Consider the following 20,656-nt stretch of genomic DNA (forward strand, 5'->3'; position numbering starts at 1 on the left):
TGTTTTAAAAAAAAATTGTAGTTTTTAAAAAATAACACAAAAATATCCCATTTAATTCCTGTGGCAGGATTATTAAGTGATTCCCTAATTTGCAGATGACCACTGTTATCAATTTTTTTTCTACCACACGGTAGTTCTATGAATATTTTTGCATAAAAGAGGCTGTCCTACAAAGGATATAATTTTTTTTATAAGTAATTCCAAATTCCTATTGTGAACTAGTCTTTTCAGAAACTCTATGGTGACAGGAAAAAGGGTTGTGGGATGGTAATGAACACAGAGTAAGGTGATAGGTAGCAGATAGCTAGCAGCACAAAACCTGTTTTGTAAATCATGATATAAAAATAAAACCAGAAGAGAAAAAAAGGAGAATTTTGTTAAATGAGAAGGGGAGTTATTATCAATTACTATACTAGCTACAGATAGCTATCTTTTTAAACTGTTTTTACTAGCTAGATGCTAAGTTCTGTTAAATTTGTGTCTTTAAAATTTCAGTGACCTGGGGAAAAGTTTTTATAGAATTTTTTAGGCTAGGGAAGGTACAAGAATGAGTGAAATAGTATGGAAGTTTTGAGGAAAAAGGATAGGGAAGATTGAGGAATATCTGATGGTTCAGCAAAAGAATCCCTTCAATTATCCATGTGTTATTAACAAAATATCATTTACTTTAAAATTTATTTTAAAATTTACTAAAAAAAGATCTCTCCAGGTCAGATGGCACATAAACAAAACAGCATAAATCCCTAATACTGTCAAATGATCATTTAATATCTTTCTGAAATTTAGGAGCCTCTAAGAAATTTTCTTTAATCAACTTATTTCCTAAGTGCAGCTCCCTTTTTAAAAATTCCAAACATATACAACATTCATGTTTTTATGTTGTTCTGTCATGTCTGACTCTATGTGATCCCAAGGTCTAGGTCCTTGGGGTTTTGTTGGCAAAAACACTGGAGTGATTTGGCATTTCTTTCTCCAGTGTGTCTCCATTTTACAGATTAGAAATTGAGGCAAATAGGGTTTAAGTGACCTGTCCAGTGTCACACACCTAATGTGTCTATGGCTAAATTTGAACTCAGGTCTTTCTGAATTCAGGCCCAGAGTTCTATCCACTGCACTCCCTAGCCACCTAGCTGATTCTTCAATCACCTTTTTTTTTTTTTTTTTTGCAAGGGCAACTCCCTTTATAAAAACTCCAAATGTACACAGCATCCCTTTTTAATGTTTCAGTGTAGCACTGCTGATTTCAGGTACTGCTACAGAGTTTCAGAAATCAAGACCAACTTTCCCCATTCCCTCTAAACACTGCCCTTTCCCTCCCATTTTGCACAAGTCCTGAGAGGCAAAAATGACTTGCTCAAAGTCACAGTTAGTGGCAAAGTTGGAATTAGAAATTAGCCCTGACTCCAATTTTCATTCTTTCCAGTACAACAAATTTTCTCTGTACATGTTTCTAAAGCCCTGTTCCTTTTATTAAGCTACTTTTAAATAGTTGGTTCCTGTTCAATTTCAACATATTGTAGAAGGTAAACAAAAACAGGGTTTCATATTTTTCTTTTTAGGAATCCAGGTGGCCTAAGTAGGTTTTAATCATATAATATTAGTGCTTGAAATACAATCACCCTTCATTTATTAAGCACCTTTTGCAAATACTATGCTACATTTGAGGTAGGAGATGGAATAGAAACTCCCTATCCTTAGGGAGTTTATCTGACATTCTAATGGTACATTCTAAGATGTACATTTACAGTATAGGAGTATACAAGATACGATCAAAGTAGATACAAGGTAACTTTGGAAGGAAAGAAAACACTGGCAGCTGAGTTGACCTGGAAAAGTGTGCAACAATTTCATATTTAAGCTGTATTTTACAGATGAGAAAATAGGCCCAGCAAAGTGAAGAGTAGTTACTAGCCTTTGGTCATATTACTAGTTAAGGTCTTCTACTACACTGGGCTACTTGTCCTGGCATAGCTTGATAACCAAGAGCCCATGTAGCAAACAGGGCTATCTGTAAAGTTCTGTTATGTTGAATGAGTAAGACACTTTGAAAAATCCAAGTGCTAAAAAAATAGAGTTTTTATTATATTCTCAGAATTTGCCAGCATCTTGAATAAGGTTTTAAAGTATTTAAATGCTACACTTTCAAAAGACAACTGAATCTCCATTTGTAGGCCACTTGTAAACACAGTACTTTTCAACAAAACAAGTGCTTTAAAAAGCCGTGAGTTCCTTCACTATGGGGACTATCTTTTGCCTCTTTCTGTATCCCTAGATCTTAGAAGATGCTTGATAAACGTTTGTTGATTGATTTAAGAAATATTTTGATAACTGTATTTCTATGTAATTGCTTTCTTCTGTCATCCTATCTTATTTTATGTATTCTGGAAAAGGGTCCATAGGCCTCACACACGCCAAATGGATTCATGACATAAAAAAAAGTTAAAAACCATTACTTTAAAGGAGGATCGGTGTAGCGCAGAGAATGTGATCTTGGGATAGTTGCCCAATTTGTCAATACTTAAGGCCACCCTCCAATTCTAGAAGCTACTGAGCAGGTGGAGATGCGCTTCGGTGGATGGACTTTTCCAACAGAAAAGAAGGAAAGGAGGAAGGAAGTTAGGAAGGAATAAAAGAAAAGGAAAAAAAGAGGAAGGAGGAGGGAAGGAAAGAAGAAAAAAAACAGGAATGAGAAAAGAGGGAAAAAAGACAAGAAAAAGGAGAAAGGAAGGAGAAAAAAGGAAAGAGAATTAAAGAGTCACAGGTGCACTTCTCATAGGCAACTGTCATTCTCTAAGGTAAATGAAGAAGGTAAGTCATTTTTCCTGTCTGGGCCTCAGTTTCCAGGGAGAGGCAGTTCAGAACTATGCTAAAGAATGAATGAATAAATGAAAAAGACCAAGTAAACGCTGCTGTTCTGTATTCCGCCTATGGTATAATCTCACTCATTCCAGCAAGGCAATTTTTAAAAGGCAGTAATTCAAAAAAAAAAGAGTGAAACGTCTCCTTACAGGCCAAAGATGAGCATGCAGGGCATCCCTAAGCCCACGGGGCTGGAGTGGGGGCGGGGCTGGAGGGGAGCGATCGATGACTTCCCTGCTCCTCAGGCTCTGGGCCTCGATTGGCTCGGGCATCGCTTTCCCCGACTTTTCTCTCCCAGGAGCTTGGTCCCGCGCACTCAGCGCCTTCCTCACTTCTTGGACCCTCCCCCTTTCCCCCACACTTCCTCCCCCCGCCGCCATTTTAGGCTGGGCCGGAAGCAGCAACCGGCGCGCTCGAAGGAGCCGAGGGCGGGCGCCCCCCCTGCCGAGCCGGAGCCGGAGCTCGCGCCCAAGCCCGGGGAATCCCACGGGGCGCGGAGGCAGACGGGGCTCCCCCAGGGAGGGGACGCACGGTTGGGCCGGCCCGGGGAGAGGCGGCGCTCCGCGCCCCACCCCCCTCCGCTCTCCGGCTGGTCCCTCCTCCCGCCCCTAGCCTGTTCCGGGCGCCTCCCCCTGTTGAAAAGAGCCCGGGAAATTCTCACGTCGTCTGCGCCGGACGCGGGTGGCGGCGGGAGCGGCGGCGGTGGCGGCTGGGCCGGCGCGTGTGCGGGAGGGCGGCCGGCTGCGGGGCCGCTTCGCTTGACCTCCCACCCCCACCCCGAGATCTGGACGCGTGAACGCGGCCTGAAGGAAGGTGAGTGTAAAGGAGGGGGCGGGGAAGGCCCAGGCGGGCCCCCACGTGTGTGTGTGTGTGTGTGTGTGTGTGTGTGTGTGTGTCCGTGTGTCCGTGTCCGTGTGGGTGGGTGGGTGTCCGTGTCCGGGTGGGTGTGTGCGGGCGCGCGTGGCGAGGTGCCGGTGCCCCGAATGGGGGTCGGGGCCGGCGCTGCGCGTCTCGGGGGGGTGCCTCCTCGGAGTCACAGCCACCTCCGTCTCCCCCTCCTACAGTGTGGCCACCATGACTGCCCAGGGCTGTAGCCCGCTGAGCCCGCTGCTGGAAACGCTGGAGGACCCCGGCGCCGCGGTGGGGGAGCAGGTGGATGCCTACCTGACCTTGGCCAGGTGAGTCTCGGCTTGCCTGCGGCCTCCCTGGCCTCTCCCTCCGTTCCCTGCTTGCGTTGCCCCCAGCCCTGCCCATCTCCACGAAGCCCAGGGCGGGTGCGGGTGCGGATCGGGAGCGGGGAGCGCAGTCGGCCCACGGGTCAGGATCCTGAGAGCCGGCGCGGGGGCTCACCCCGAGACGGGCAGAGAGGTGGGGAAGGGTCTTGTGGGTGGGTGCTCTCCGAGGTCCAAAAGGATCGAGGGTTTTTAATTTCAAGAAAGATTTGGCTGACCAGACCCGCACATACTTGTAATAATTTGTGTAACGGTGCCATTTTTTTCAGTGTTTGCTAAGAACTTTGGAAAATTTCGTTACAGAACTAGTTAGGATATTTTTGAGGTGATGTATGAGAAGTTGTAGCACCTTTTTTAGCCAATAGCTTTATTTTATAATATTCCTAATTTGTAAGCCGGGGCCGTGTTCATACTGTATTTAAAGTTTTTAATCACTTTACCATTTGAAAAGCATATTCTGAAGTTTTAATTTTGCAGGCTTACAATGTTAGATCTTGGTAAATGTTTTCTAATATGAGCACTGTGTATTTCAGGGCAAGAATGACTTAAGAATGGAAATATAAGCCTTATATAAGAAAGGAATCAACATTTTTAGTAAGTGTAAGAATGATTACCTTTTTTTCCCCTCACATTCTTGAAGCCGACTGACTGGAGAAGAAGGAAAAGAATTCATTGTAGAAATCAAGAAACAGCTTCCTCGCCTTTACAAAACATTTAAGGTTTGTAACTCTTGACGTTCGTTAAAATATTTTTACAAATTCTTTTGAGACTTTATTTTCACAACTAATTTTCAAAATGAAACTATTACTACTGTTGAGCAGGTTAAGTTAGAAAGTAGCATTTTTACTTGGTAATTAGGATTGAATTTAGAATTGAAGGGACTTTAGAGTACAATGATTACAACCTCTTCACTTTATAGAGGACAAAACTCAATCCTGAAGATGTTAAATGACCTGCCTTAACTATATTCAGTGGCACAGCTGAGATTCTAATTCCAAATCAAGTATCTTTCCCCATTGTGCAAGGGTATCTCTTCTGTTCTTCGTATTGGTCTTGACATTGACTGCAGACTCTTGAGGACTGCATATTGGGGCACTTGAGAAATGCCAAAAGTGTCCTGGTAAATATTCAGTATATTTCTGTCCACAAAAATGGGGAATTTACTAACTATATAGTTTTAATCTTAGCACTTTACTATATTTTAACATAACCATATTCTTTGTGTTTTTACATTTTATGTTTGAGTTCTCAGAGACTGGAGAGACTATTCTGTGGCCTGTACTAACACTGATATTTAAGGCCCTCAATCTACTTTTGTTTATGCTTTGCTTGTGAATAGGAGGACATTTGATAATGCTAAAGTGATCTGTAGTGGGGGAGGGAGGATAGGAGGGTAAGAAGGAGACAATCAGTATAAAATATCAAGTAGACACACACATCTACAAATATATCCTTAATATGTTTTCCCTTTTGAGGAAACTCCACAGGGACTACCTATCATTTCTAACTCACTCCCAACATATAGTTGGGACAATAAATGAACCAGACATTTGAGGACCTACCATATGTTTGGTGTTTTGCAAACGTGGAAATATAAAACTTATTTCTTGCCTGCCAGGAACTTAAAACTTTACTTGAGGAGTTAGAGTCATAATATAAAAGTTATAGTAAAGGGCTCTTCCAATAATGGGGAGTCCTCTTATCTCAGAGTTTTGAGTTCAATTTATTTGCTACTAAACTCCTTTTTCCTAGTTTTCTCCAGTATAGGATTTGGGTGGCATGAGCTTGCTTTCCTCAATGACCTGACAGTTGCTCCAGGACCTTGGATAAAGAGACCATATCTGTCCTGCCCACTGAGACAGTGGAAAAAATTTTAAAGTAACACTTTAGAAAGGGATCTTAATCTACAGAACTCTTGAGAAGGGAACCTATAGACTTATCATCTAATATTTTCCGTACCTCATAGAAAGCCATCTGTTATGATAAAATAATTTAAAGAGGAAGAAAGAAAAAGGTTTGCAAAACTAATTAATATATCAAAATTTTTTAATAGGCTGTATGTTCCACACTCATTCTCCATCTCCCCAACCTTTGCAATAAAGAAAGAATGTCCTCTTTTTTCTTTTTTTTATTCCCCTTTTTGGGATCAAGCTTGGTCATTATAAGTTTGCAGCATTCAATTTTTGGTTCGTTTGGTTATTTCCATTTAACTTGTGTATGTTTTTCTATTTCTGCTTACTGTGTTGGTATTCTTGGAAATTTTTATGCATCTTAGTATTTATTATTTCTTAAAGCATAGTAATATTCTATTACATATGTGCACCACACTTGTGTAGCCATTCCTTAGTTGGTGACTATCTACTTGATTTCTTCTACTTTGCTTAAAAAAATTGACTTTGTGGGCCTTTTTGTCATTGATCTTGCTGGGCTCACCGCCTGGTGGATGCATTCACAGGAGGAGTTGTGAATTGCTTCAGTCATAGATGTGTGTTGCCTGGCCCTTGAAGAATGAGTCTGATTAGAAGTAGGCAAAAGTAGAAAAAGACGCAAAATCATTTCAGGAAAAGGGAGAATCACATGTATAAAAATATGTGGGTGGACAGTGCTGAGTCTTGCCAAGGGAGAGTGGAAAGTTAATGTCTGGGAATAATGAGAAATTTAAGAACGTAAGGACAGTGAGATTTGTGGATGGATGTTTTGAATGGTAAAGACTGATCGATTTAGAGGTAAGTAGAGGAGCGTCTTCACCAGTTTTAAAGTGTGGGAGTGATGGAAAAAATTGATGGTTTAGCATATCTAGTCTTAGATGTATGTATAGAGTAATGGGAGATTGACCACCAGTTAAAAGGTTGTTGTAGTTAGTGATGTATTCCTAGACTAGTTTGTGGGAATGGAAAGGAATCATGAGACCTGTCGAAGGAAGAATCAAAAAAATTTTGTATAGGCTGAGGAAAAGAATTTCCTATATTTATTTTCTGTGCATGTCTTCATCCTTTCTTCCAGCATCAGGAAGTTCTCTGTTTTCTCTAAAGCGAATTTACTTGTACATTTGCTTAAGTTCCTTAAGTAATTCTGGCTTGTACTTTTATTTTTCCCTTCTCTGCGTCTTCACATGTTGTTTCCTCTCTACTCTGCTAGCTTATTCTCCTTTGCTTTCAAACATGCACTGATGTCCCATATCTAGGTGGGGGGGAGACTTTATGAGCCAGATCCTTTTATATCCAAGAATGTTCTTTATACCTCCTCACTGTCCTCATCTTAGATTTCTTCTCTTATTTCCTGCCCCTTCATTGTGGTGTTTTCAGAATTGTGCAGTTTGCAAGAAAAACCACTGAGGCAGAACTCTGAGCCAGTGGCACTTTATTAAAGGGTCCATAGCCCCCTCTAATGAAGTGGACCTCAGATCTTCCTCACAACATGCCCCTTTCTTTCAGGGCCTTAGTTTTATACTATTTGATAACTGAGCAATACAGATAAAGCAAACCAAAAATGCAAAATCTAATTGGTTGATAAACCTTACCCATGACACTCTAGGAGGGTCTGCACAAATACAAAACCCCATTGGTTGACAAACAGACTGGTGAGCAGACCCTAACAGATATACCTTGAGCTTTAAGGAGGTCCTCCCAAGCTGATGAGCATACCCATGGGCTAAGGCAGGCTTCAGGCTAGCAACCAGGGTCACTCATGAGCTGTGTGCTCGTGGTCATCTCCCATATTGGACAGTAAATGGATGACAAGGGATGGAGAGGCAACAAAATTATTTGGGAGACTTTTCATGTAAATAAGTCACCTCTGTCACCTTGGACTTGGTCACCATAACGAAAGAAAACAAGGGTGGAGTTTGCTTCTTATAATTAAACAAGTGAACTTGAAATCTACAGTTCATAGCTCTGAGACCACCTACTATCAGAACTTATGATCACTATCTCCATGGAATCATATCCAATTGATTAATACTGATTGGAATAAAGTAGGGGTCCAATTAATCATCTAACACATTCCCCCTTTTGTTCAAAAAAAAGACTAGTCTTCCTGTGGGTCACTGAATAGAGGGCAGTCCTCTCTGGGTGACACAAAACCAGCCTGAGCAATTAGCACACTGAGGGGAAAAGGGAGAGAGATTGAATGGAATTATTGGGGCAGTCCCTGTAGTATGCCTTACAGAGGATAAAGGCACAATCCCCTTCTCAGTAACCCCTTCCTTCCTGTCTGTTTAATTAGTTCATTGTATTTTATGATGTCCTATCTCATACAGTTGTCCAGGATCTGAAGCATCCTCTAATGTAGACCTGTGGTCCTCTGGAGATCTCTCCTTTGAGGCATATTGGAATGAGTGGGGTTCCAGTAGTTTCTAGTTTCTTTCTCCAGTTCAGGTCAGCAGAGATCTCCTTTTCTGTTAGAGATTTCTTACAAAATTGATCTTAATGCATTACAAGTTTGCGATGGCAGTGACAAGGTCAGGTAGTGAGAGCTAGCTCAGACTTCATAACACTAATATGAAATGCAAATTAGGAACCTTTGTAACAGTGTTATTATCTCATTGATTATGATGTATTTTATGAATTGATTTTGATGTCTTAGTGATCACTTTTTGTCATCTCATAGTTTCTATCTCTTAAAAATGCTTTCTTAATTTATTTCAATTTCAGTATCATAATTTCAGGTTGACATTTTGGTTGTGTTTTTTTTCAGACTCACATTTCTAGTCAAAATTCAGAGTTGAATAGTGCTACTCTACAAGCTATGGGGTTTTGTTTATATAACCCCCAAATTACTTCAGGATTAACAGGTATAAAATTATTTGTGACTTTGAATCTTCGTAATTTCATAAGAGAAAAGTCTTCTTGCCTCTTTGTATTATACCTTGTTGTCTTTGGATCTTTGTAGACCTTTGTGTCTTTGGTTTTAAGAAGATAGAAGTAGTTTTTACTACCACAAACATTTTCTTCCTGTGCATGTTATAACAGGTGTTACCTAAGACATCTGTCTTTATATTATGCTTGCACTCTTTAACATGCCTTAGCAATTATGAATTGGCTACACCAAATGTTTCTTGAAATTATTAAAATTGCACATTGCAAAACTGTCATTTCATCTGTGAAATCTTAATTCTATCATTGCCATGGTGTGTGTGTGTTTGTGTGTATTTGTTTTACTTGATGTTTGTGGACTAGGCCTGAAGTAGCATGGAAATTTTTTTTTAATGTTGATGGTAGTACAGGGCAAATGAGTTTTATGGTTTTAAAGTACGTTTCATAATCAACAAAACTCAAAATTTAAATGTTCTTTTTTTGCAGATAAAGAAATGCAGGAGCTGCTTTCACAATTGACTGATACTGCTACAAAGAGTACAGACAAAAACACGCGTACTCGAGCACTTTGGGTAATGTCTAAACAGACATTTCCCAGTGAAATTGTTGGCAAAGCAGTAGGTGTAGATTTTTTTTTTGTATCTTTATCCTACTTCCCATGCATATTGAAATTAGGCTTGATTATTTCTCTATATATTTTTTCTAGGTACCCCGTATAATTACCATGTTAGAAGTAGTATTTAATAAGGTGGATGTGCACTCTATGGTGGTTGATTATGAGGCACTAAATGTTATCATACGGTATGTATATTTGAATGTCATGCTTGTTAAAATAATATATTTAAGATGTTTGAAGGAGTAGACCATTAACATGCAAGGTAGTTTATTGCCCAAAAATCAGTTATTAGTTGAAATGTACTCTAGTGTAGCATTTCACAAACATTGGGACTTTGAGATTTCTTGAATAAAATGTCATAGTGGTGCATAGGAAGCCTACTTTCTGTCACCTGTACAAAGTATACTTATTCACCTACTAGGAAGATTGATTTGAAGAGAGTGATCAAAATAATGTGGCTAAACACTTGATTTCTTGCTATGTGTAAGACCTATTGTGTAATATTGATCATTAGACACTTGGAAATAAATGAATGGTGGGATATAAGTAAGGGATTGGTGGTTGCAAGTTGGGGCCTATCTATGCTATATATTGTTTTCTATTATCTGCTGTGCAAGTGTTAAACCAAGTATCCTAGTCAGTAAGCATTTATTAAGCACCTACTATGTGCCAGCACTGTTCCAAGCTGTGGGGATTCAAAGAGAACAAAAACAGTTCCTGTTCTCAAGAAACTCACAATGTAATGGGAGAACAACAAGGAAATACGTACAAACAAGCTATATATAGGATAAAATTAACAGAAGGAAGGGACTAGAATTAAGAGGTATTGTGAAAGGCTTCCTGTAAAAGAAAGAATTTTAGTTGAGACTTAAAAGTCAGAGAATCCCTTAGGTGGAGGAAGAACACCCCAGGCATGAAGGACAACCAGGGGAAATGCCCATATTTTTGAGATGGAATATCTTGATTGTGAAATAGCAAGGGGACTGATGTCACTGGATCAGAGTATGCTGGAGGTGTAAGTTCTTAATAACAACTGGTATGGGGAGGGGAATTATTAATTTATGAACAGATTTGAATGTCAGATGATTTTGAAATTGGAGGTGATTGGAAGCCATTGGAGTTTATTGAGTAGAGGGGTGACCTGGTTGTACTTGCACTTGAGGAAAATCACTTTGGCAACAGAATAAAGGACAGATTGGAGTGGAAGAGACTTGTTGCAGGCAGACCCATCAGTAGGTTATTGCATTAGTTCAAGTGTGAGGTGATGATGGCCTGAATCAGGGTAAAGGCAGTATCAGAGGAGAGAAGGGGAATTTTTGAGAGACATTGCAAAGGTGAAGTTGACAGGACTTAACGATAGATTAGATAGATATGAGGGGTGCGAGATAGTGAGGAGTTGAGAATGACACCTCAGTTTTGAGCCTAATCATAGGGATGTTTGGAAAGAAAGAGGGTTTAGAGGGAAAGATAATTTCAATTTTGGACATGCTGAGTTTAAGTTGTCTACAGGATAATCAGTTTAAGATGGCTCAAAGGCAGTTTAAGGTGTGAGACAGATCAACAAAGAAGTTGGGAAAGGATAGATAGTTTTGAAGTGTTGTTGTTCAGTTATTTTCAGTCGTGTCTGCCTCTTAGATCCCCTTTTGGGATTTTCTTGGCAGAGATACTGGAATGGTTTGCCATTTTCTTCAGCTCATTTTACAGATGTGGAAACTAAGGCAAACGGTTTAAGTGACTTGCCCAGGGTCATACAGCTAGTAAGTATCTTAGGCCATATTTGAACTAAGGAAGGCGAGTTTTCCTGAATCCAGACCCTTCGCTGTATCCACTACAACACGTAACTGCCTGTCAGCATTGAAATGAACATTAAATTCATTGGAGCTAATGAGATTTCATTAAGTCAAGTGGAGTAGAGGGACAGAATACCCACCGTCAGTGGACATGATCTCCAGGATCCAGCAAAGGAGACTGAGAAAGGGTGGTACCTGTAAAATGTTAAATAGTAGAGTGTTGTTTTTAAAATAATACTGGCTTAAAAGTCTATCTTTTGCTTACGTTTAAAAGTTGTGAGACTAAAGCACTATAGCTGGTTTGCTAATCTCATATAGCTGTTCAATGGGGTTGACAGAATTGTACCAATTAGATCCCAGAATATTTTTTTGTTCACTGTGAGAATGAATTTGCTAATTACCTAGTTTTCTTTGTCCATAGTCTCTGATTCTTTCACCTGCATTTCTTCCTTTAAAAGTTAAGCAAGACTATCAGATATACAGATAATTATTTTGACTTGCCAAATCTTGTAATTTATTTTCTTCAGTCTCTCTTTGCCTTTCTGTACCTTGTGACATTGTTGCCCACTTGTTCTTTCTAAATAGTTGATGCTCCTGGTTTCTGTGATATTCTCTACTTTTTCTCCTTCCTTTCTTAGTCTACCACTGGATCATCATAGAGTCTCACCTCTCCTTTCCCTCCCTCTGTTTTTTCCTCTCTTACTCTCTTAATTACTCAAACTCCTCCCCCCTTCTTCTCAGTCAGTTATCTCTGTACAGATGATTTCTAAGTGTGTGTATTTATGTGTATGTGTAGGTGGGTATATAAATATATAGAAAAATATACATCTATCTACAGATAGGCCCTAATTGTGCTCTTGAAATCTATCTCCAACTTCCTATCTAGCCCTCTTCCTTCTTAAGTCACAGGGCTAATGTCATTTTCTTGTTCAAAAACCTTAAGTGGTTCCCTGTTGCTTTCATATAAAATATAAACTGCTAAATGGTTTTCAAGGTCCTTGATAGCCTTACTTTCTGTTTTTCTAGCTTTATTTCACATTAATCTCCTTCATGTATTCTACTTCCAGGGATACTCCAATAGTAGCTGTCCTTAACTGCTTAGCTTCCTCTAAACCTGAAAAGTATTCAATCTTCTAAAGCTCAGATCAAGTACTCCTTTTATATCTTTACTTGATTCCTGCCTCCATTTGCCATTTGTTAGTATTTACTTCCTCCTGAACTTAACCATGCATTTGTTTCATGTGTCTATTGTAGCTTTATCTTATTTAGAATGTAATGATAATCTCCTTGACAAAAACTTTTTGTCTTTGCTTCCTCAGCACCTAACATAGTACCTTGCATAAAGTAGGTATTTAATAAGTGTTCAAATGGAGTTGAATTCTGGGTGTAGATTTTGAAGGTTACAGATCTTTGAAAAATACATGTAACTTTAGTCACCAACCTATTATGTAATATTGATATTGGCAAGGTAATTTTCTTGAGAAATATTTGACTTGTCAGTTGCAAATAAGTTATGAGTTGACGTAAATATTTACAGTTACACAAACTCTTTTCCTAAACATTTATTTCTGTTCCTTTCAGACTAATAGAGCAAGCCCCTATTCAGATGGAAGAAGAAGCAGTGAGGTGGGCAAAACTGATCATACCTTTAGTGGTACATTCAGCGCAAAAGGTACATTTACGGGGAGCAACTGCCTTAGAGATGGGAATGCCGTTGTTGCTCAAGAAACAGCAAGAAGTAGCAGCTGTTACTGAGCAGCTTATGACAACTGTAAGTGGTAATTTAAAACTTTTTTAAAATAGAATCTTAAGAAATTTCTTGAGAGCCCAAAATTCCGTGAAAATGAATGTTAAAAGTTAAATAAATTAATTAATTAATTTAAAAAAAAAAGGAAAAGAAATTTCTTGACACAAAGGACAAAGAAGATCGTCAGGGCAGAAGATTATCTTTATGCATTGTATCTTTTTAGTATAATCCCCAATATTTAACATAGTCCAATATTAGTAGGCCATGTTTAATATTAAAACTAAAAATTTTATGAAGATTTCAAAGTCAGCCTTTGCCTTATATATATCACTTGAAGTAATGAATTAATGATTATTTTTTTCTAATTGCAAATTGGTGTTTTATTGAGTTCCAGATTTTTAGCTTGTTTTTCTTCTACAAACTTTTTTGGTAGTTCGTTATGCTGAAATTCGTTTTTGGTAATTTCATCCATGGTACTTTGTTTTGTGTCAAGTGATATTTTTCATATTTGTTTTAATGTTTTGAGTTAATCATTTAAAAATGTTTTATAATGGCTTATTCATCCAGGAGCCTTGATTGGAAAGGAGCTTAAAATGTGATTTATTCTAACATGATTATACTGGGAAGTAATAGCTATAATATAGAACTTCATGGTTTACAAAGTATTTTATATATGTTATGTCATTTTGGTCCTCACAACCCTGAGAGATGGGATGTTGTTACTGTCCCCGTTTCTCAGATGAGGAAATTAGGGCCGAGAGAGAGGTATCTCTATCAGGATTTTGAGTTGAGATCTTATTCCAAAATCCAAGGAGCCTCTTATAACACCTTAGTACATTTTTTAGGTGTTGGAAGTAAGGCTTTTAGGTTAGAATCTATGCCCTCATGATGTTTATTCTAAGAGGGATACAATACTACACAAAACAGCATGGGTTAAGTGTTTTTGAGAGATGAAACAGTACTCTGTGAAGATAACATTCCTAGTCTTCTGACTGAATCAAATTATGTCCAGTATACCATGTTTCCTTGTTATCTTACAAGATAACAATTGGGAACATGAATAGACAGGGGGGAAAATCATTACCTAGTAGCTAATCTCCTTGGACAGCAGATTTCAGGTTCAGTATGTCAAAGCCTTTCTAGCTTTATATGGAACCTGTCAAGAAAATCTCCATTAAAATAACCTTCTAATAACCCAGAGTCACTTCACTATGCTGTAGGCCAGTCAAATTCAAATCTAAAAGGAATCACTAATTAACATTTCTGTGTTGTATTATATTCTTCTTTTGTTAAACATTTTCCAATTATATTTTAATCTTATTTGGGCCCCATGAGAAAGTTATGAGAGCTGCATCAACTTTGACATCTCTGGGATAGGCAATTAAAGTATTTTCATCTTAATGTGTTAACTTTTCTGTTTGGCTGAATGACTACCTTCACGTTATGTCTTCATTACTAATGTCATTTATTGAGTGTACTGGTTATGGGAATGATAGAATGTTAAAATTTGGTATTTTGCATTGGTATTTTTTTTAAAATATGGAAAATCTTAAAAGTGAGGTACTATTTTACAAAGCCTGCCCTTGCTCAAGGCTTCTGTGAAGGACTTCTCAAGTAAGATTACCTCCTAAGAATTTTATACAAGAAGAGTTGGTATCAGTGATAGGTATGAGGTAGGCAATAATTTGGATGCGTTAAAGAGAGAGACAAGACTTCAGTTATTCCCCTGAATTCTACAATTGCCATGAAAGAGAATTGCTGTATCACCTGTTTTTCAAGCACCATTACTTATATAAGCTTAATAGGTTTCAACTTCTATTAATGATAGCTGTTAAAAGTGAAAATTGTAAAGTTATAAATATAGAAACTGCTTAAATTTTGCTTAACTTGATCCAGAACTTGTGATATCTTTAAATTAGGAAATAGAGAATATCAAGTCTATTGTGAAATATTGACCAATTTAATCATTGTATGTTAATATGGTTGAGACTTGTGCCAAGATTTGATAACATAGTTCATTTAGAGAAATCTCTTTATAACTGAAAGTACATGTAATATTTTACTAATTGATTAAACTGAAATTTTCTTACTGGAGTGTTAGTGATGGATGAATAAATCGCTTTATTTTGTAAGATTTTAGCTTTTTAAAAATTGTTTTATGAACAAAATTATTGACTGAGAAGCAGAACTCTTAACCATTATTTATAATTCTTTTCTTCCTTTCATCACCCATTTTTCCCTGTAAAAATCTTTTTTTACAGAAGCTAATTCCAGAACTACAAAAACTATTCATGAGTAAAAATGAGACATATGTGTTGAAATTATGGCCTTTGTTTGTTAAACTTCTTGGAAAGGTAAGTATACTTTCCCAGGATAATAAATTCATAGTAAGCTTCTGACTTGGGGTCATGATGTTTTTTCCTGTTTTATAAAATTAATTTTTTTTAATTCTCAACTTTAAAAAACATAAAAAACCATTTCATATGAAACCCTGAATCTCTATTCCATATACAACTTGCATTTAAAAAGAAAAAGTACATATTAAACATTATTTCCAAAGCTGTTCTGCTTGTCTGTACGCTTCTCAAACTTAGGTTCTCTTTGAATTAAAAAAAAAAAGTTTCAGTGGCCCTCTTTTGCATTACTGCTGTCAGCTCCCCATTGCTACCCTCTCCCCATTATAAATAGAGGAAAAATACTTGTAAGTACAGTAAAGCAAAACAATTCTAGAATGGCCTTGTCCAAAACTGTATATTCTTTTTGCACCATTGGTCTATTCCTTTGTGAGGAGGTAGGTTACATCATTGATTCTCTATAATTAGGGTTGATACTTACTATGGCAAGAGTTGTTAAAGACTTTGGGAGTTTTTCTTTGCAATTCTGTTTCTGTTCTTGTTACTCTGCATTAGTTCATGAAAGTCATTCTTTCATTATAGAATACTAGTATTCTGTAAACATAGCTTAACATTTTTTCTCTCAGGTAATATTCCATTATATTTATATACCACAGTTTGTTCAGCCATTCCTCAGTTGATGGGTACACCTTCACTTTCTAGTTCTTTTGCTTTTTCTTCTTTCTTTTAATTCCTTAACCTTCCCTCTCCCTAACTCTGATCTTTTCCTATTCAATTTAATATACCTCTGTATCACTGTGTATACTTGTATTATTCATTTGTCCTTTGTCCACTTTAGTAAAAAGTGAGTTTTATTTGATCTCTTCATTCTCCAACCCTTATTGTTATGTTTCTGTACTTTTCTCACATCTCATTTATGAGAAACAAAAAATTCCACTCCCTTTTAATTTTTTCCTTATTTTAATACTTATGTATTCTTTTGACTCTTCTTTTTCTTTACCCTCTTCAGACATCAGAATAAAACCAATCCAATGCCAGATCTTACTCTCTTACTTTACTTTCTCAATGGAAGATCTTTACTTTAAAGGATAGTCTTTCTTTCTGTCACTTAGCACAGTGCCTAACACATAGTAGGCCCTTAAATGCTTCTTGACTCCTATTGCAGTGTTAGTTCTCCATCATCAAATAGTATCCTTTATTTAGTCCAATGAATTTACCTTCTAGTTTTCTCTTGATTCTTGTGTATGTATTTTAAATCTGAGCCCTGTTGTTTTCACCAGAAATATTTGAAAGTACTATATTCCATATCTTTGCCAAGAAAAACCCCAAATGGGCTCAGAGTCAGACACGACTAGAACAGTTCTACAGCATTTCATTTACATACCACAGTTTGTTGTGGAATTAGTATATGAGAGTTGGGCTGTCAATTTAAGCAGTCGAGTTAGCTGTCTGTCTTTTGTCTTGACATTCGCTAAAGTTCTCCTTATACACTCCTCTGCCGTCCTTATGAGCAAAAGATTTTTGAAAGAAAGAAAAGGGGAGGGGGGAGAATCAGCAAAACATATCAGTAAATGAAAACAGTATGATTATAAGCATAGTTCTGCATCAAAGTATACAAACTCCTTACAAAGGAGTAGGGCAAGGTTTTCACTTGAGATCAAATTTGCTATTTGTAACTTGGCAACATTTATTTTCATTTATTTTGTGGTTGTTTATTTACATTGTTATAGTCATTATGTATATTGTTTTCTTGGTCCAGTATACTTTGTAAGTCTTTCCATGATTGTCTCTATTATATTTATCATTTTGTCGTGTTTGTCATTTTATAGCAAAGTAATATTCCATTACATTTATGTACCACAGTTTACTTTGACACTTCCCAGTCAGTGGTCACCAACTTTGTTTCCAATTCTTTTCAACTACAAAAAGTGCTACTTTAAGATTTTGATGTATGTGGGGGCCTTCTTATCAATGACTTTCTTAGGGTATGTCATACTATATAGTCACTGATTTTTGTACAGTATTTGCATATTATTATAGGCATTCTTCCTGTGGTCTTTGCAAATAAATGTAAATATTCTAAAATGTTTTACTTTTGGTATTTTGTTATCTCTAGACTCTTCATCGAAGTGGGAGTTTTATCAACTCTCTGTTACAGCTAGAAGAACTTGGATTTCGTAGTGGAGCACCTGTGATAAAGAAAATTGCCTTTATTGCTTGGAAAAGTCTGATAGATAATTTTGCATTAAACCCAGGTAAGTTAAAAAATTTTAAACATTTGAATTTTTTTTACTATTTACTGCCAACTAAGGAAGGAGAAGAAATTGAAATTCCATCTTCTCGTCTTAATTCTTTTTAATTTAGGATTTTAAAATGTTGATGTACCTATTACTGTGCCTTAGATGTAGTTCCGGGCTTTTTCTTTTAAATCCTTGTGCATAACTTGGTTGTGACCCATAATCAGTAGTAGCAGGCAGCAGGAGTGATTCCTGCATAGGGAGTCAGGCAGACCACGGTTCTAGATGTGTCATCATGGGCAAATCACTCATTTTCTGAACCTGAGTTTCTTTTCCTGTAAAGTGGACATAATACCTGTGGTACCTGTTTAATAAGGAATTATAAAGCTTACATTAGTATGTTAAAGTACTTTGCAAATGTAATAAGAGCTGAGTCTTATGTGCTACTTTATTTTAGTGGTATAACTTGTCATTTTGGATGTCTCACACACCATCCATTAGTGTCATTAAAATGCTTTGGTAGTGATTTAACATAGAAGACCTTTAAAGAAAGGGATCAGTGAAGCAGTGCTGCAACACCCTTGCCATTAAAGACCTTTTATTAGAAATACATGCAGGTTAATCTTTCAAACACTGAGTGGAGGAAGTCATGCTTAAAAACTCAGAAGTGGTTAGTCAAACCTAGTCTTGAGACATGGATAATTGTAGTCCGTCAGAAAATTCATCCTCTGAATAATTGAATTGACTATGATAAGAGTGATTATAAGGTTTTTTTTTTTCCTGTATAGGTTAATCTCTTATGGGTAATTATTGATTAGATGTATGCCTTTATTTTAATGTAAGTTTACTAAAAATGTTACCTTAAACAGAGATTGAGCAGTTTATCTCAAATTCAACTGTATGTTTTTAATCTGTTCTTAAAAATCTAAAGATATATTGTGCAGCACAAAGCGACTCAAATTGCTGATGCAGCCTTTGAGCTCTATCCATGTGAGAACAGAAGCTCTAGCACTGACAAAACTGGAAGTCTGGTGGTATCTACTAATGAGGCTTGGACCTCATCTTCCTACAAATTTTGAACAGGTAATAAAACATGGAATGTGGACTGTTGTATTTTGACTCCTCTATGAGTTTTTGTCAACAGAGGTTTTTAAATAAGTTATGTAGCATTTTCTACTGTATAAGTAGTGCCTGATTTAACAATTAGGAATTTTAAGATAACCCTGTGCCAGCTAGAGGAAATTGTGTTCTTTACAACAAAATACCTTGGACAAACAATGAACTAAACCTAGAATAGTGACTTTTTCATTGATAAAGATGTTGAATGCTAAGTTTCATGGCTTTTGTCATGAAATGGAATGAATGAAAATTGAAAAATTCTTAATTGAGTTTTCATTTTTAATTTGAAACATTTTATTGTAGACCATTCAAAATCATCTGTTGTGGATTCTTGGAGAATAGTCTGTTCCCAACTTGAATGAGTGTTCTCTTTCTGTTCTGTCCTTTCTTTGATTTACTTGTTCTTAATGTTTGGCTGAAGGAATTTGATATTAATAAACCCTAGCCAGTTAGTGGTATATATATTTCTGTGGATTGGGGCAGAGGGAGATTGGAGCATGAGATCATCACACTCTGAGCATGCCCAAATAGGATTACATCATTGAATGCTTAAATGTCCATTGTTTCCTTTCTATTCTCCCTAGGTTTGCGTACCCTTGATTCAAAGTACAATAAGTATAGACTGCCATACTGTATCCCAAGGAACTCCATCCCGTGGAGCAGCTAATACAAGCTTAAACCCTGGTGCTCCTAACCAGAAAGCAGGTACAGGATAGACTGATTTAAAACTATAAACTGATTATGAAAAAATAGAAATTGCCTATTTAAATCCCATACTTCAGAAGCTAGCATTTATTCCTTTTAATTGGTCTTAGTATTGAAGCTTTTTTCTAATCACAAATCCTGCTGTTTGATTAATTCTGCTGGTGTGCTCAGTTGGAGCTGGTTGTGCTGGGTTTTATGATGATGTATATACAGATTTATTTTAATATTGGTCAGTAATACATATTTTATATTTAAGATGAACGGCTTATACAGAAACCTAGAGAAGTTAATATGTGAATGTCTTAGGAACAGACTCATTATAAATAGTTAACTGTCAGCAGTTATTAATGCAGTAGAAACTTGTTTCTGTAAATTTTTTTTGATAGCACTTACCTTTAGGCACAAAGGAATATATGAATAAAAGCAGTTAAAATGGACCTTGCTGTGCATAATAGAACAGAAAAAGAGGATTATTCAGTTTGTAACTTTCAAAGCTACCCTGCTTTCTGTGTCTTTTTCTGGCCTTCCCGCCATTCTCTTCTGCATAAAAAAAAAAGGATGCCTATAGCCATTTTAGTTTATAAATATCTCTTACTAAATGTTAAACTCTTTATTGATTTTTTTTTTTTTTAATTTTTCACTGCTTTCATTTCTAAACATCTCCATCTCCTCACTATCCAGTGAGCCATACCTTGGACAGAATAGCAATCAGAAAAGAGAAGGGCTGGGGAAAAGGAAATAGTTCAACAAAGTTTACCCCATATCAGCTGAATATGAAATATATGTGTACTATTGAATACCCAGAGGCCCCCATATCTGCTACAAAGAAAGAGAGCTACATTTTCTTGTATTCTTGAAGATTAGGTTCAACATTAGCTTTCAATATTAAAACCATACTGTCTTACACATTATTAATACAATAAAATACTCTTTGTAACTTAGCAATTGGAAACTAACATTCCTAGTATACTTTTTATACAAAGTTAACAAGTGCTAATCATTATCAGTACCTGTCACTGTCCTAGTAATTGGAGGCCAAATCATTTATTCATTGAAAAGTTTGCTTTTTTATAAATTTTAACGTGATTTTATTTTTCCTGCAATCTTCCAACCAGGTCTTTGAAGTTGCAGGAATTAGAATTGAGTTTTATTTACTTTAAATGGTCTTTTCATTCTTATGGGT

General features: G+C 37.0%; 1 protein-coding gene across 3 annotated transcripts in view; it reads left to right on the forward strand.

Annotated features, from left to right (window-relative positions):
• Window positions 1-3,238: 3,238 nt before the first annotated feature.
• The window catches only part of RIF1 (replication timing regulatory factor 1), a 58,978-nt gene continuing 41,560 nt past the window's right edge, over window positions 3,239-20,656 (forward strand). For all 3 annotated transcript variants that reach the window (XM_072611952.1, XM_072611953.1, XM_072611954.1), the window contains exons 1-11: window positions 3,239-3,672; window positions 3,924-4,037; window positions 4,732-4,810; window positions 8,787-8,883; window positions 9,392-9,522; window positions 9,612-9,706; window positions 12,893-13,082; window positions 15,320-15,412; window positions 17,529-17,667; window positions 18,581-18,732; window positions 19,353-19,473. In XM_072611952.1, coding sequence (XP_072468053.1) covers window positions 3,934-4,037; window positions 4,732-4,810; window positions 8,787-8,883; window positions 9,392-9,522; window positions 9,612-9,706; window positions 12,893-13,082; window positions 15,320-15,412; window positions 17,529-17,667; window positions 18,581-18,732; window positions 19,353-19,473 — 1,201 coding nt within the window. In that variant the 5' untranslated portion in view covers window positions 3,239-3,672; window positions 3,924-3,933. The remainder of the gene's footprint in view (window positions 3,673-3,923; window positions 4,038-4,731; window positions 4,811-8,786; window positions 8,884-9,391; window positions 9,523-9,611; window positions 9,707-12,892; window positions 13,083-15,319; window positions 15,413-17,528; window positions 17,668-18,580; window positions 18,733-19,352; window positions 19,474-20,656) is intronic.

This window comes from Notamacropus eugenii, chromosome 5 (assembly GCF_028372415.1).
Source record: "Notamacropus eugenii isolate mMacEug1 chromosome 5, mMacEug1.pri_v2, whole genome shotgun sequence".
In the NCBI taxonomy this organism is placed as follows: domain Eukaryota; kingdom Metazoa; phylum Chordata; class Mammalia; order Diprotodontia; family Macropodidae; genus Notamacropus; species Notamacropus eugenii.